Raw genomic sequence first — 17,738 nt, forward strand, 5'->3', positions numbered from 1 at the left:
ACGGGTTCCAGGCCATTTCCCACGCATATGGTCATCATGGGAGGGCTTAGCGCTCTAAAGCATGCCATCTATAGTGCAATGGCACCCTAAATCCTGCAGCTGTAGCGTCTGCAGCCCGTTAACTACCTCACATATCACAGAGCAATGCAAACACACACACACACAGGTGCACACCCACACAGGCCTTCAATGGAAAGAGTCATATGGAGACAGAGTGCTGGCAGGGTCAGCCATGGTAGAGAGGGAAGGGGAGCGGAAGAAAAGGGGGATGTGTCTGGGAGGCAGCAGAGGGCAGAGCCAATCAGCCGCCCGTTCAGCCACTGAAGCGCAGCTAGTGAAAGCCAGCCTCCACAGAGTCTGGAATTACCAGGCCCTCAGGCATTCCACTTGTTTACTGCAGCCTCTACCACGTCCGGGACCCCACTATGCCACTCTGTGACGAGCCCAACAGCCCCGCTGATAGGCTGGTACTACTCAAACACCTGCCACAGTCACATAAGCCAGTGAATGTAGTTGCTCCCAAGGTGAAATAAATCAAAAGCAATGTGTGCTGCAATAGAAAAGTGGAGTGGTCATTTTCTAAACACCTTTTCTGTCACCAGACACTGTTGTGCAAAATGCAAGCATGCCCAGCATCCAGTGTTTGCTTTTAATTGGTCTACTACCTGAAACCCATCTGTGTGTACTGGCGAAATTAACTATCTCTTTCTCTCATCCAATAAACACACCAGCCTGCAAAATAAAATTTTGCAGTTTTATCTCAACTGGGTAGATAGGATGGCATATTGAAATGTATCGATTGCCTGTGCTTGTGGTTCTCTTTGGGACTGGTGTCTCAATTTCTGCTGCAATGGCAAGTCTCCCCCTGACCCCCAAGTGGACATTAAGCCCAACCCCCCCCCGGACCGTAACCTCGGAGCTCGGCCAAGATAGGCCAGTGGATGTTTCCAGCAGAGCAGCGTCTCCATGGGCAAGGGTAGGCAGCGGAAGCAGTGGAGTGGAGGCAGGGAAAGGCTTAATAGAGATTCTGTCAAACTGATAGAGTTCTTTAACCCAGTTTTCTTTTATCACAGAGAGCTCTTCTCAAATTGAACTGTGATGCCCTACACTGGATCAAGCGGTGGCCAAAATAAATCAGTCCTGTACTTATGAAGTCAGAAATCTCCTTGGTGTACTACTAGTTGAGTAAAAATAAAAGTCCTCTGTTCATATTCCAATTTCAGTTACTTTACATTTACTTAAATATTAAAAGTAAAAATACTGCTAATTATTTATAGTTAAGTTATATATTTTTAAATAGTTTCTATTGAGGAGACCTGTGTGGTTGTACACATAAAAAGGGAGAGTGCACTAAATTTCTCTGGATATTTTAGACAATCCTGTTGTAACAACTGTAACATAGTACAGATACTTGAAATTATTACTTAAGTACAGTAGCAAATAACTTCATTACTGAACACCGCAGGCTGGGTTCACAAATGCAGTGGCAGTACGTACATCACAACCCACTGCACCACAAAACTGCTTGCAGTCCAGCTGAGGGTCAGAGCAGGTGAGTGACTCTCTGAGGAAAACACCCCAGGGAACCAAAGCACCACAGCATGTGCACCAATGCCCAGAGCACTAATGTGCTGGGCTGTTCAGCGAGATGTAATAGGAGGGAGGCAGAGCGCCAGGGTGGGCTTCAGAGAGGACGGCACCCTGCAGAGCCAATAGAGATGGCCTAAAAAGCTCCCGTGAAGGTCAGATGATGCGTTTCTCCAAGTCCACGTTGCCAGCTTTGCAGCAGAGCCTCACAACAACAACAGCAACGACAACCAAGCAATCATCTGGCAAAAGCACTAAATCACAGAGATGACCTGAATTAAGCTGCAGGGCTTTTTCCAGCCTTATAAGCAGAGCTGCGCACATTGCAGCCCAAGCTCGCCCATTTGAAATATAGGAACCAATTTAAACCGAGAGGGTGGTGGAATTCAGACAGGTGAACAGACTCAGAGAGCATATCACTTGCAGTCAAGTTGCTTGGCATGAGTGGAAAAATGCCATTATACTCCAGATACAACAATAGGAGCAGCTGGCAAGAGCGAGAAGCCCTTTTTTAATCAAACTGATTCAACCCAACTCTGGGTTGCTCTTCCGACTCGTTTATAAATGCACTTCCGGCTCATTTATAAATGCATTGTCAATTAAGTGTACGTGAAACCTTTAGAGCATTTTTTTTTTCCTGGGCATAGGAAACATTTCAGAAAGTGGCTCTCCATAACTTTGCCTGATTAAAGTGGATTTTATGTCTTTTAGTCCGTGAACGAATTTCAGACGACTTTGCGATGATCGTGCAGGGGTCAATCAGCCACTGGTCTACTAAGGAGCTCTAATCATTTTTACTCCAATCAAATGAATGGGGGTTGATGGAAATGAGCGCGGTTGAATTACTGCTCCTCGCTTGGGATTATGTATGTATGAACCCAACATCTCCCCCAAATAAAACAATTAGTGCAGTTCTGCATTTCCAGATCAGCCGTAACCCATAGGCAGTTTTTCACGGTGCGAGTCAATGATTAATATCAGCAGTTACTGCCTATGAAAACATGGACAACCGTACTGTAGAGATATATTGAACTGAGCTTGGAGTACCGATGCGGCCCAGGAAGAAACACGATAATATCCTCCATTGGAAAGCAGCCAGCCCGACACTTCAAGCACAACCACCACACAGTCTTAAGCATTATTACGCTGCATCAAATCGTTATAACTGTTTTAAGCAGGCCGGCTGATGCAAGGACCGGCGAGAAGTACGAAAGGGTTCATTATCGCTCCAATAAAAGGGGAAACGGTGCACGGTGCGCGGAGCGCTCAGCATGGAAGCGAATTTGGCCCTACTACAGTGCTGTTGATTAGAGTGAAAAGCCTCGGACGCGAAATTCGCTCGAGCGCTTAATTCATCACGACGGCACAACAATAAATTTTGAGCTTTTAACGGGGGGAAATGCAGTACATTCAGAGGGCCCTCCATCATCCTGTCCTAAACCCCTATTAGGAGGAGTGCACTGTGTTTCTGAACATATAAATCAATTCGCTAATATCACTGTAGCGCGTTCAGCGGCCACAGCTCCGATGTCGGTCCCTCGTCCTCGCAGCTGCACGCAGAGCCCTGCTGGACAGCTTATTTTAGGATCCCACCAATGTGGGAATAAATGAAAAGTAATTTTCAGCCACAACCTAAGGTTTATTACCGGGGCAGATGGAAACGGACTGTGTGGGGGATCGCCTGAAACTAGTGGAACTGTAGTGAAACTTATATGTAATCACTTGCGTATTTGGTTAAATGTTGAAATTGGTACGCTTGGCTTGCAGGTCTAGACGATGGGCCACTAAATCAACCGATAGAGTGGGTGACAAGCCCCGGCTCCTGCTATGCCAGGGTTGTCAAAGTGCGGTGACGAGCTCATGAGCGTTTTTTTTTTGTTTTTTGTTTTTTTTTACAGGTTAAAGCATTCCTTCACTCAGCCGTCAGTTAAAGATGCAGTCGCTTTCCTTCTTAGAAGGTAATGGCACCATAAATCCATTTTAAGCACCCTCAATGTGAAGGGTGACACCGTCCCCAAATTAAGTAGCATAAACCCAATTTTCCCTCATTTAATATCTGAAGCTAGATGTTCCAAAGCCCATGAGGGATGTTAATATTGGGATCATTTGAATTAGAATGACACTGGATTGTTTATATAAAAGGGTCTTAGAAATGTTAATCTGGCAAACTGCTTGTCCAAAAAGCAGAGAGCAGTCTCTCTAAATTTAATTAAATCATTTTATTCCTCTTCCATCGGTCTGAGAGAAGTTGTTTTAATTAGAGCGCCAAGCTTAGGTTACTCAGCCACTTTATTCTCTGTAATGCTACTGCACACACACGAGTAATATTAATGTGACAGGGGCCACACAGATAAAGCGCTCCCGCTACCTCTGACACTTAACCACGCACGTATTCACACACCCACCCACACATGCCCACATGACAAATTTTAGTGAATCGATTTGTCCTTTTCAAAACGGGGGCAGTGCTTGAAGGGCACAAGTGGAGTTTCCACAAGGAGGTCTGATTTAATTTAATAAGTAAGACCTTTAGTGCATGCTAGGGGAGTTGCAGATTGGGTGGTGGAATGACAGTTTATCATAAACCGCTGTTAATGTATCACAAAATTACACAAACTTAATATAATGACTGCAAGTGGAGGATTTTTACAGATCACAGACAAAAACATTCATACTAGTTCATGTAGCACTTGAACCTGGAGTTAACAAGCAACAACAAGCAAACAAACAAACAAGCAAAAACTTTATCACAGAAGAATTTGACATATCTCACCATATTGGCGAATAAGTGCAGGAATTTTCTTCAGCATCAGCATGTGCAACCACTTAACATCATGGGAAATTTCAGATAAATTTGCTTTCTTGGCCTGTAGCAGGGGAAGATTTGTAATCCATTGGACACTTTCCAAGATGGAAGTCATGTACTTATGAGTTCTGAAGTGAACCAGAAAGTAGAGGCCATTTTTAGGCACACTCTGATGGTTCGTTCTGAATCAGCATAGGGAAATGAGCATTTATTCTGCGGTTTTAACAAGGAGAAACCTCTGTCAGCACATTAGGGACAATATGAATATGATTTCACATGAACTTTCCCTATAAAAGTAAATTATGCACTGAGGGCCAAGTTGAGAGACATGATGTAATCACGTTGGTTACATTGTCATTGTGAAGTGTAAAATAAAAATAAAAATCTAAGGTGCCTTGTGATGGGTTAAAAAAAGCCCTCAGCAAAATTTTAACATATGAAGTTGTGCTGAGGTGTCCAAGTGACTTCATGAATAAGTGCTTGTATATATAACAACGATGATGTAATCTTCAAAGTAGGGCTTTTCATATTCAGTCCTTGAATTACATGGATGCACAATATGCCCAAGGCAGGCACTGCTAAATAAAGCTTGTTTTCTTTATATCCTATAAAGTTGACTTTCCTTATAGCCATAGCATAAGGTCATCATTTTTGATAGCCTTTTCTGACTTTCCCCATGGAAATGTAATTAAATGAAGCATGATGTAGAGTCAGTCATTAAAATAGCTCAACCTAAACAGGCTGCTTAGCAACAGGGCCTGTGTGGTCACTGGGAGCACATCCCAGAAAACAGGGGAGAGTCATGGAGAAAAATGGCCCTACCTCCTGCAATTAGGATACAAGGATTCTAGTGATTTCAGAGTATCTCTCAGAAGCTACTCATAGTTTGTATGGAAAGCCCAGGTAAACTATTAGAGTAAACTATTTGAGATATATATATATATATATATATATATATATATATATATATATATATATAATATATATATATATATATATATATATATATATCTCAAATAGAATATATAAGAGAGAGAGAGAGAGAGAGAGAGAGAGATATTAGGGGGTGGGTTAGTGGGAGAGCAGAGAGGAGCATAGCAAGGTCTCACTGAATTGTGTGCACTTCTCCACAGACCTTAATGTTTGGTAGTTTGGCTCTTTTTGTAGTTATTAGGGTAGTAATGTGTTTTAACATCTTTGTGGAATGTATATTTCGTAGTTGTCTCCCACTACTTTCCCTGTTATGTTTCAGTTTGACCTTTTTAAAGACTTCACCTTGCAATAAGAGAGCTGTTCATAAGCAGAAATGGTATTGTCGGGTTCTTCTTTCACACCGATATAACACACACACACGTGTATGTATAAAAATAAGAGTGAATTTATATATATATACACACACACATACATACATACACATATGCACACACACCTTTTTTTTGCCATCCTCCAACTCAAGTTTTTGAGGATCACTGTTGATATTCTCCCTTGCCAATGGTCCAAAATTCCAATAATATCTGATCAGCAGAGGTGCTGTGGTAGGAAGCTTACCAGTGATGAATGGAGTAGAGAGTGCCAGACAAACAGTACATGCCAAAAGGGCTACATTTTGTAGTTGTGCAGCTACAAAATGCACCTATAAGATCAGTGTTCCTAATATGTGACTTATTACAGTGTGTGTGCATTACACAATTTTAGTAGTTTTAAAACATTAAATAATTATTAATACATTACAGATAAAAATAAATTTAAAACAAAGCATCTGAATATGAAAAATGCCAGAGGGCCTTTTCCCCCAACATTCAAGACTTTTAATAAGAACCGAAAGGTTAGTAGTGCCTTAAGAAAGTGTTGAAATTTGGTGACATTTTATTGGATGATAAATAACGTTAGTGGATGCTTACCCTATACCCATACCCTATAACTTACCCTCTATCTGACCCTATACCCATACCCAATAACATACCCTATAACTATGAAATAATGCCAGGAGAAAGATGAAAATTGTTTTATGGCAACACTCCAAAAAAAGATTCATGACCAAAACCTCATAATTGAGAATTCATACACGGTAGTTTTACGAATTACAGTTGTAACATGATATACCTCAAAAAAAAAAATGTAGTGGAAGTCAGAGTATTTCTGAATGCATCCCTTAAGTCAGGATATACACAGAAGCTAGCAAACAACCACACCATCTGAGTCAATAAGGTAATCTTAGAACACCAGAGGATGAGATATTCTAAGAGGGACTGCATTGCGTTTCTCACAGTTTATTTAGGAACAGTCACTGTCAGCTGCGTCTAAATTGAGCTATCCCATGCTGCCCGACAACCAGAAAGAGAGAGTCATGGGTATAAAGTCCATATGCTCAGTCCAGTAATATTGACTGCTCACAACTACCTGGTGCCCTCCTCACCAGGACACTCCCATCCACTCTCTTTTCTTTCATCCATCTCAGCAATCCTTTCACATCCTCACTCTCTCTCTCCGGCATAATGTCTAGCTCACAATTCAACAAGCAGCAAGGCTGCCTTCTGTCTGTAATGTGGGAGGCAGGGTTTGGTTGGTCAGATATAGCCGCCCAGTCCTAGATGTCGGACAGTATAAATCCATCATGGCAATTTCATCCATTTGGCGAGCAATTACATAATGCATCAAAGCAACTAGCTAGCTATATCTCATCGTAATCTTAAATGTACCATTACTTCCTTTAGCAGGTATATCTTGATACAGTGAGAATCTTTCAGGCTAAATGCATGCATTGTGCTGCCAAATACATTCATAGTTTCAGCAGGAAAGTCACCAAATGCCACTATAGAAAGCAAAAACCAGCCAATGATACAACACAAAAACATCGATGGAACTTTTACCCCTACTGAACTGTAACTATACCGCCCCTCTTTTGTGTGGTGCAGAGATGAAGAGGTGGTGCTAATGCTGTTGCTTTGATGAGAGAAAAAAAAAATGAACTGAGTTTTTATGAGTGAAATTAAAGAAAAATTGTTGCAACCCTTTTTTTTTAAAACTAAAGGCATGCATGCTGACTCTTAGTTTAGATCTACAGCATTTATTTGGTAGTAATTTGAAATGACTAACAAGTGGCATTATTTTCACTGGAGGAGATTTGCAATTGCATCCTATTCTATTCTGTACTTTGACCTAAGGGCCATTGCCAAGTATTTTTTTTTTAGCTTGTGGTTTTCTGGTAATGGTTTAAAATGGAACTTATACAACAGATAATGAGCAGTCGTCTGGACTGCAGCTGAAGAAAATGTTCCCTAGAGGTGGCAATGAGTCAGTTCACTGTCCTTACCGATGCTTTCACTTTCCACAGGGTCAGCATGACACAGGTTCATGGAGAAGAGCCCAGCTCACACAGTCCTGGCAGCACTGTTAGATTCACATAGTAATGGCTCAATTTCAAGGGAACAAGAGGCAGAACCGAAGGAATCTAACTGTGGCCCTGTATATCAAACCTGTGTTAACTGTCTACTCCAAAAGCTTAAAAAAAAAAAACCAAACAAACAAAAAAAAACCACCCAGCCCTCTATGCACAACTTGTGTGTGCGCAAGAGTGGCTGGGTCTGACTCAGCAAGCACCCCTGGGCCATACAGGAGTGCCCTTTTATTACCTAATCCAGTTTGGGAGATGAAGCCAGCCCTTAATCTAATCTCCTCATAAATGATTTCTGGTTTATACATGAATCACTGACCTTAGCCAATAAGGCTACACTTCCTAGCCTCAGTTAATAAAAGGGAAAGGGCTGGCTTTTTTTTTTGGTTTGTTTCTTTTAAGACGTGGCACTGGGAGACTGAACTGTCACTGCCTCTAATAAAACCAAAAACTGACACACCAATGACAACACACATTCAGACTAACCGAGCACCACCCTTTCTCCTGTTCAGAGTCTGGAGGCAGTAGTGGTTTGCCGAGCTGCTGGCCTGACCTAGCGAAAAGCATCCATGTAGCTTCACGTGGCTCTCAACACTGGCTAGGAGACAGGGAAAGGTTGCAGTCCCAGTCTTGAAGAAAACACATGCACTGATGGTTTCCATGGCATTGCTAATCACCTGAAATTCAAATAGTAAATCTGATGGTAGTATTTTCACCATTTTATAGCCATTTTTTGCATCATTGGTCACGCACCAGTGACCTTTTCTTTTAACCCTCATTTACAGTATAATTATCCTGATTAACTGTACACTAAATTGCATAATTTATTAATGTCAAATTAGATTAAAAAAAATTAGATGACATACCAAACTCATATTTTATTAAACTTTTATTATAGGAAAAAAAACAAACATAGGCTTCTGATAATCACTTTAAATCAACCACCCCCACACAAAAAAAGGCACTTGAAATAAATACAAATCATATTACATGTTTGTGTGGGAGCATAGTCCAAGGCACGTAAAAGTCAGCTACTGAGGAACCTACGACCATTCCACGACCCTGATTGCTACACAATAATGGAGAGGCGGTATTATATTGGTACTTTCTAAAATAATCCAATATAAAAATCTAATATTGTGTGGATTTAATGGTAGTTTCACTGACATTTACTACCAGTGTAATTATCTATATCCAAATCATACAGTTGACTAATAAGAATAAACCAAAAGAACACTATGCTGATTTTAACAGCAATAAATTGCTAAACCTGATTGATGTTATCTACTATCCTTCATATTTTTCACTGCAGTTGATAGCAATTGGCATTGGTCTTGGTCAGTTTAGACAATAGGAATAATCAGCACTGGCACAAAACTTTGATCTTAGTGCATCCACAGATGCCCTGTTTCAATCCAGGACGGGAAGAGCAGTGGCTATGTAAGGCACGCAGAGACAGCACAATTTCAACATGCTGAAGCACTGACTTCTAAGAGACCAAAGGCAAAGCTAAAGAAAGAGCACTTAAAAACAATGGTTCAGGGAAATTTAGACAAATGTATCACTTACCTCAACTGTACGTAATTAGCCATTACATATTTTGTGCTTACGAGGCTAAGACAACTAATAGGAAAAGTTACCTTATGACCACCAGTTAGCCAGCATGATGCTAACTGGTAGTCATATACATATTTTTAAGCTTTTCTGAATCTTTTAAACCAACCCAGACAGCAGAAGAGAAGGCATATAAAATAAGGCATGCGTTCTGTGTAAATGTAGCACATTGCACCAGAGGCTTTGGTCTACGACCGCACCAGTTTGATTCCCTGGCCCGTGTCCAGCACTGTTGGGGGAAACCAGACCAGTTTGAGTCTTCGGATGCAGCGCAAGCAGGCACTGCACAGCCACAGCAGGTTGAGCCCACAGCACCAGTTGGCCACAGTCACTAGCGGGTAGGTGGCCCGAGGGAAGTAGGTCTTCCAGTGCTTGGCTACGTCGCAGCCCGTGGGCAGGTGCAGGGTGTAGTCGCTCCAGCACTTGGACACGCCGTACGTGGCGGTGACTAGCCGGCCTTGCTCTGACCACTGCACACCACTGTCTGGGTTGCAGTTGTACTCCACCCACTCGGAGGTGAAGTCACCCAGGCGGGGCCCGTTCTGGCTCTCGGCATCCCCCGCGGGACTCAGCTCGGCGCCCTGCACGGCCACGTACAGGCCCTCCACCCTGCGCACCGCCTTCACCCACGGCATGGCATTCGCCGTGTCCAGTACCAGGAGGAGGCGGGAGGAGAAGCCGACGTTGCGCTCCTTCCACATATCTAGGATCTGCTCCAAGCGCAGGCAGTCACCACCTGAGGACACAACAGGTCAGCTGTGTGCCAGTCAGAGCACAGACACCTGCCCACAACCATTTCTACTGAGTATGAGGGATTTTCTGTAAAAACAGCCTAGCAGCACACTCATATTACATCATAGCGGTTAGCACAGATGGCCTGAAAATCACATATACAAGCCCAATAGCAGATGATATTTATAGATACAGCTGATGGTAGTAATTTGAGGGGGGAAAACCGAAAAAACTGTGAGGAAAAAAAATAAAAAAATAAAGGCAAGTCAGAGCGAGACATGGGGAAGTCTCAATCACTAATGGAAACGATATGAAATGCACCTGTGTGCATGCGCGCGTGTGCGCGCAATCGTGCGTGCCGTGGTCAAAACCAAGGAGCACTATGGGGTTGTTTCTCAAGCAGCCTGTTCTGATCAAACAGTGTGACATAGCCTGCGACACCACGTATTCCTCAAAAGGATTAATAGCTCAGTGAGCGGCAGCACGCACACACAGGCAGGAAGATGAAGCTTGCTCCACACTAGGCCATGATAAGATATTTTTCCTACAGTCTGGAGAGCTTTCGGAACAATGAATAGTAAATGGCGAGCGAAAGCAAAAGCTGCCAAGGTTTCACCAAGGCTCATAGTGTGGGAAGGATGTAGGTGTTAATATAATGGAACATGATAAGGCCATAAGCCGTATTTATAACAAGGGCGCACTTTCCCTTCACCAGCTGACAACGAAGCACCATAAATAACCTTACTACATGCTAGGTGTGATCCAGCCATTTAAGCCTTACGTTTAAACCACCAACCCAGCATACGTTTTCCAGTGGAGATGTCGGGGTTGATGCGGCATGTTTTATCACTCTCCCTGGACTGTGGCACTCACCTGCGAGGGCCCAGTCTCCACTGGGCAGTGTGTGGCCACTGTAGTAGATGAGGTAGGTGTCGTGGCGCGGGCCGTCTGCCGTGCGCAGCTCCAGGAAGGAGCGCAGCTTGGCTTGCAGTGCCTCCAGGGCCAGGCCGCTGGTGGAGTAGTCGCAGCCAAACGTCTGGACCAGGTGGTGCGAGAAGAGGCGCTGCACAGCACTGAGCATGGCCGTGGAGCGCGCGTTCAGCTCCAGAACCTGCTCATGGGGCAGCAGTGCCGGTTGCCCGTCCACGCTGGGGGGGAGAACATGAAAGGATGAGGGACGTGAAGACATGTTTCGGTCACCTCGATCTCAGGAGAGCAGATGCAGGGGGTAGCAACGGAGGAATGGTAAAAGGAGGGGGGAGGGGCATGAAAGCCCAGTGCAGGAGGATGCGTTAGGTATGTGACAGCAGTAGGAGATGAATAGTTTGGGTAAAGGAAGGGTGTGTGCGTGTGTCACACAGGAGCTGGAAGGAAGGCACAGCTAGAGACTGGTGGAGTAGTGCAGTAAGAGATGGAAGGGCTCGGCACAATAGAAACAAGGAGGCTAGAGTTGGATGTGGCCTTTTATGTGAAGTCACAAGAAGACCTGCATTAGAAGGTCACGCAAGTTTAGTTAACCCACCCCAAGAAGAAAAACACAACAAAACGCTCGTAAATCTCATTCAACGCATCGGCCTCCAAACACAGACCGACTTAGGGTCAAGGCTGCCACAAGCCTTGCGTTCCTGCTTGCTTGGCTACAGAAAGCATATAAAATATGTCCATTAAGCCTTGAAGACTAGCATGTTACAGAAGTGAACTGCTGCCCACATGCCTTGTGAAGGCTGAACTGACGGATCTAAAGCACACTGACCTGTGAAAACTACCTTTTTAGGTGTTTATTTAAGTGGACATGACTTCTCTTCTTTTCTGTCCAGTCCTCTCTGTTGCTGTAAATGCACTCCATTCTTCTGTCCAGTTTTAGTTTGGCTTGCTCTTTTTTTATCCTCTCATTTGTCGCTGTATAATGTTAATGGACCTCATTAATGAAAATACTGAGTTATTCATGTGAACGAAGCCATACCGAATTGTGTCTGCTACATCACCATTAAATAAGGCTTAAAGATCTTAAATTTTTTTGGTTAAGCTAAAAAGAACTGGGCCAATGGCTAAACAGAACTAATAGCAAATATGTTCCACCAAGCTCTGTTCCAATACAGAAGGAGCTGTAATAGAAAAATATAATTTCCAAGTGAACCAACCCAGCTATTGGCTCCAAAAAATGAACCATGGTGGTATATTTCAGAGATGAAACTGCCTCCATGCCCCAAGCGTCTGTCCCGTCCCTCTGTCCTTTCTTTTCTCTCCCACTGCCTACCTCATCTCCCTGAGAAGCCCTCATCATTGTAAAAACATGATCTGGGCCCATCAGACAGGAGATTACACCCTCTGCTATATTCCCCTCATGTGTCGGCTCCCCGCTGGGGCCTGGCTCTCGGCGTGCTGGAATACTGAGCGCCTCACAGTCACGGGGCCGCATCCTAATCAGTCTCCTCGGCAGTCGCCGTTCTCGGAGTATGCGTGCAGGGCTGAGCCGTGCAGGAGGCAACGCTCCCTGCTGGGCCGGCAGTGGGCTATGCTTATTAATGGCCATTAATTTATTTCGCACTCGGTTTTCCGCTGCACGTTTGGCCACTTCCGGTCATCGACCTCCCCGCGCTGCGCTCAAAGATCCCCAGCTGACTGCACAAAGTTGCACCGACACCTCGAGGCGGGCGGCAGAAAGGTTGGCGGCCGCTGTCTGACAGTGAATGCATCGATGACAACACAGTATGTGCTGCTACCTGCCATGCTCCCCAGAGACTGCGCTCCTCCTAACAGTGCATGTACAAATGGCCCAACAATCCACATACCATGTGCTGATGTTGTTAACAGCTCTCAATGAACAGTATGACTCACTGCATTCAAAATGCCTGACTACTTGAATGTGATTTCTTACACAAATAATAAGAATCTCTGAGTTTGTGTTGAGGGCACACTCGAGAGTGTGTTTGCGTACGCGTGCATTTACCTGCAGAAATTGATAGGAACGATCACAGCGTATCCCACAGAAGTCCCTCCCAGGCAGTTCCCCAACTCATGGAAGAGCCCGTGTGCCAGAGACTCCAAAGAGAGCACCATGAGGAACATGCTCATGAAGAGAGCGTTGGATAACTGCAGGCCAGAAGAGACTCCATCACTCCATCATAGCATTACACTCCTGGGTAACAAACCTGAAAACTACAGCCACATGAATGTGCTTGAAAGAGGGAAAACATAAGGAAGTGTGAACACACTACAGTCTATTGAACACTAAAGACAAAAGTTAGACATAGAATTTACAGAAGAAACTGGAAAAAACTACACTCATTGGGATGGCTGTTAGATGTGGATCAAGCACAGTGCTCCACTGCCAGAGGAGAGTGTGTGTCTCAGACCTTCTAACACGTTGAAAAAGTTGTTCGAGGATCTGAAATATGAGTATAACCGATGGGTCAGGCTCAAATGGACATAAAGACAGCCCATCCCTAATGTCTGTTTCACTCCAAGTGTGAAGAAGCTTTAAGTGCACTCACACGCACAACACTCAGAGATTTCTCTGTTCTACTCTGATGACCATGCAGACACTGGTCAAATCTAAAGTGTTGTTTGAAATCAGTGCAGTGGCAGATTAGACAACATGAAGCATACTTCTACTTCCTCTAACTGCCTACACCAAACCCTGAATCACGTTTGAACAGTCTAGAATGACTCATTTGACAGTACATTCTTCTTACTGCTCAGTGGTAACAAAAGGTCCTTCTGCCCAAGGTCTAACAGCTGGTACTGCGAGCTGTCCTCATTTAGGCCGACATGAGTAGCAGCAGGAAGAAGTGCAATATTCTGCCACTTACTAATCAACAACAGCAAGGCTTAGTCATTCTTCTCCTCTTTATGCATCATTTTGATTATCCTGTCATCAGACACCCTGCTTGGATGGAACTTGATGCATACACTTAAGGACAAATGTACTGGCTTCTCAGCTTACTTCAATGACACAGATGATATAACAGATGAACATTTCATGCAATTCCACCTATCACTCTATTGGGTAAATTTATTGATTTGATCTTAAGATGGCATTGTTTTTTATTTTATGTGACTTGTAAAACAAATAAAAGATCTAAAAACATCTAACCCCCCCCCCCCAAAAAAAACCCAAACAGCACTTAGATGCACAGTCTATGGCAGGGAAAACTGCTTTTAAATGCTTCTTGTAACTAGCAATTAGCTTGTGACCCCATATACAATGGCCACCTTTCAGCTGCAAGCAGTATTTGTTTATTTTATGTGTGGCTTTCTTTTTACCCTGCATTCTTTGAAGCTGTAAGTCAAATAGCTTTTTTTTCAGTACAGAAACCATGGTAAAACATGTAGTGCTAACAAAACTGATCATCCCCAAAAGTAGCAGATCTCTGGAGACACATGGCATCTTACTACATACAGCCCTAATAGCATAGAGGTCAAAGAAGCACAAAACAGAAAAGCTAAAACAAAGTAAGATGCACAGATTTTTTCCCCCCATAAACTTCAGTCAGCTGTTGTTATTAGTCCAGATGTTCCGCTTGGTCATCAACAAGCTTGGAGTCATTGTGCTTGTGCACTAGAAGTGCAAATCTTTAAAATTGCTCTCTGTTGCTTTGCCTGGTGTGGTGCAAAAAGGGATAACAGCACGACCACTCAAAATACACTATTTATCTTGTCTCAGGTTTTAAATTTGTACTGGACATTCCACCCCTGGTTGTTGACAAATCTTTTTATATATATATATATGCACAAGGTTGTTTCGCAACAGAAATGTTTTGGTAAAATTGTTTTTACCTCAGACACTTTGCTTGCACAAGGATAAAGGACCTCTATCTGAAATGTCCTGTTTCTTTGGAAACCTTGTGTACTACACTAAAATATTTGACTTTAATGACAACTTTAATGACAGCACACTGCAGCTTCTCCCTGGATTCTTCTTCATACATACATACATACATATATATATATATATATATAAAATTCATGTATGTGTATAGATGCATAATGTTGATTGTCACTTGCCAAATTTAGCAGTCAGCAAGATTTAAAAAAAATAAAAAATAAAATAAAAATTATATATATATATATATATATATATATATATATATATATATATATATATATATATATATATATAAAAAAATGTATTATTAGTTATATTAGTCATCTGCAAAACAGTCTCAGTCACACAATTGGACTACTAAGAACTGAGCACTAAGAACAGGAATCTGAGAGAGGGCTCCAACTTACCTGCCATGAGACAGCCCCTAGTATGGCAGTAGAGACCAGACTGAAGAACACAAGGCGTTCAGAGATCAGGCAGAAATGGCGCATCCCCCTAGAGGCCATGACCCTGTCAATGGTGCGAACGTCTGACCGCTGGGCAGCTCGGACCTTCTGGCACTCGCTAAGCTTGGTGTGGAAACCCCACACTGTGATCAGTAACACCATGTGGCACAGGATCCAGAAGAGGCCGAACACACAGAAGCCAGGGATGACTAGGTACCAGAACTGCAGGTCACTCAGCTTTAAGGCACACAGCACAAAGAATGTCATCTCTGCAACGGCCAGCGGCAGCAGAGAGAGCCTTCGCCACAGCCGGCCAGTCAGCAGGAAAGGCATCCAGCGCTCGGTCACAGACAGCCCACTGAAGTAGACGTCCAGGAGAGGCTCGCAAATGAGCCGGCCCAGGTAGCAGCCTAAGGCGAAGGGGTTAGTATGGACTCTTAGAGCCTGGAAGAAGGTAACAGAGATGACTACAGAAAAGAAGACCAGGTTAGGAAGGGCCAGCAGAGACTTCATGCGCAAGTCGATGATGATGGCCGCCAGAGCAGCCAGCAGAGCAATGACCGCGCCAGACTTGTGCAGCACCATAGAGGTGCTGGCAATAGCAAAGCCCAGGAGTTCATGCAGCTCTGCCGAGGTGAGCACACCCCTCTGGTAGCTGGGACTGTCACACATGCGTTCAGTCAGGGCCCATAGTGACCGCACAGCCACACTAGCCAGCAACAGGTAGCTTGTGACCTGCTCTTTTACGTCAGTCTCCAGAGAAGGGCTATTGAGGAAGCACAGGAGGCCCTGCAGGAAACCAAACCACAGGTGGAACAGGCTCAGGCTAGCCCAATCCATGGAGAAGTAATAGTGCAGGATGCTGGAAATACCCAAGACAAAGAGGCCCAGGATGAAGATGACCAAGATGGTTGGTTCAGAGGTGTGCTCCCACCGCACATACATGCCCAGACATACAGCTACCAGCAGATTTAGACTGGACAGGTAGCCTAGGCACCGGAGGGACGAGCACATGTCCACGTCCTTGCCTGACTCCTCAGGACTCATTTTGGCTGCTTGGATCTTCGTAGACATTCAGGCTTCACTGCTCAGGAGTAGTGTGAAAGATAGTGATTCATGGAAGATGTGTGAATGAAATCCACATTCATTTCGAATGAAAATATCATTGTTAGTCGCTGGAAAAAAAAAGTGATGTCAGCGTTAATGGGTTTACATAGATAATTAGCTTCAAAACAAAAGGTTTTACAATCACATTAAATGAAATAATTCAAAACACATAGCCAAGTAGCTATTTAACCATCTATGCCTAAAGTAGCTAACTAGCTAATTATCCACTGTACTAGCTAGTTTGTCAATCTAAGATAATAATAACCTAGTAACTTTAGCGAACTATTCATTTCTCACCACCTGGTACCGTGATCTGGCAGATTACCCCTGAAGCCCGAACTGAGGTAAACGGGAAAGACCCGTTTGGCGAGATAAGATAGCTAACTAGCTAACCTAGCAAACATCCCGACTGCCACATCAACTGACATGCCCTAGAGCACTATTTCTGCAGCTATTTACTACTAGTGTTGGCGCTTTCCGCATTCACAAACTGTCACGATTTTATTTTCTTTAACTCGGTAATTTTACAGCGTTTCAGTCCTTACACTTAATAATGGGACAACTTTCTTCTTGTCCTGCTCCACATACTTCCGGACTCCTAACAACGGTATCTCGAGAGGGTCAAACATAGTTACACCGATTACCGCGAGAGTGAATAACAAAAGGTTCTTGCGTAATATATGAGTTTTTTGGCAGTAATTATTTATCTACACATATTAGAATATTAATTTCTAACCTAAATTGTTATGAATTATTTGCAGTTATTAACTTCATACTCTTGACACCAGGGTATTAGGTACCCTTTACCATGGTTCAGAAGCGACAGAGCTCCTTTCTCTCTCTCTCTCTCTCTCTCTCTCTCTCTCTCTCTCTCTCTCTCTCTCTCTCTCTCTCTCTTATTAACAGCACAGGAAATGGCACCTCGGAGCAGTGTGGCATTTTCCCTGCAGGAGTTCCGCGTAGGTAGAAAGTCACCGACTGGGTAAACACAAGGCAGGCAACCTCCTACACAAGCCCCTGGGGGCGGGGCGTGGCGGGGGGTGAAGGGGGGATGGAGAGAGAGAGAGTGAGAGAAACTAATGATGGACAGAGCGAGAATGAGACAGAACTGGATTGACGTTTCATAACATCAAATAGCGCTTACTGAGAATAATGTTTATAACATCGTGAATTCTATGCTACCTCCAGTCTGTAACTGATGCTATTTGATCCCTAAATTAGCTT

General features: G+C 43.7%; 1 protein-coding gene across 4 annotated transcripts; it reads right to left on the bottom strand.

The window, feature by feature from the left end:
- Positions 1 to 8,658: 8,658 nt before the first annotated feature.
- Positions 8,659 to 17,485, bottom strand: tmem168a (transmembrane protein 168a). Of its 4 annotated transcripts, none has more exons than XM_027019771.2 (5): positions 17,436 to 17,485; positions 15,369 to 16,582; positions 13,084 to 13,226; positions 11,007 to 11,281; positions 8,659 to 10,137 (listed from the first exon to the last, which is right to left on the bottom strand). In XM_027019771.2, exons 2-5 carry the CDS (start codon positions 16,479 to 16,481, stop codon positions 9,590 to 9,592), a joined length of 2,079 nt encoding a protein of 692 aa, XP_026875572.2. In that variant the 5' UTR covers positions 16,482 to 16,582; positions 17,436 to 17,485; the 3' UTR covers positions 8,659 to 9,589. The 4 variants fall into 4 exon arrangements, with proteins under 4 accessions (XP_026875572.2, XP_035384372.1, XP_026875571.2 ...); XM_035528479.1 differs by lacking the exon at positions 17,436 to 17,485 and adding an exon at positions 17,060 to 17,360; XM_027019770.2 differs by lacking the exon at positions 17,436 to 17,485 and adding an exon at positions 16,815 to 17,053.
- Between the last annotated feature and the right edge of the window lie 253 nt (positions 17,486 to 17,738).

The sequence above is a fragment of the Electrophorus electricus genome, chromosome 7, assembly GCF_013358815.1.
Source record: "Electrophorus electricus isolate fEleEle1 chromosome 7, fEleEle1.pri, whole genome shotgun sequence".
NCBI lineage: Eukaryota > Metazoa > Chordata > Actinopteri > Gymnotiformes > Gymnotidae > Electrophorus > Electrophorus electricus.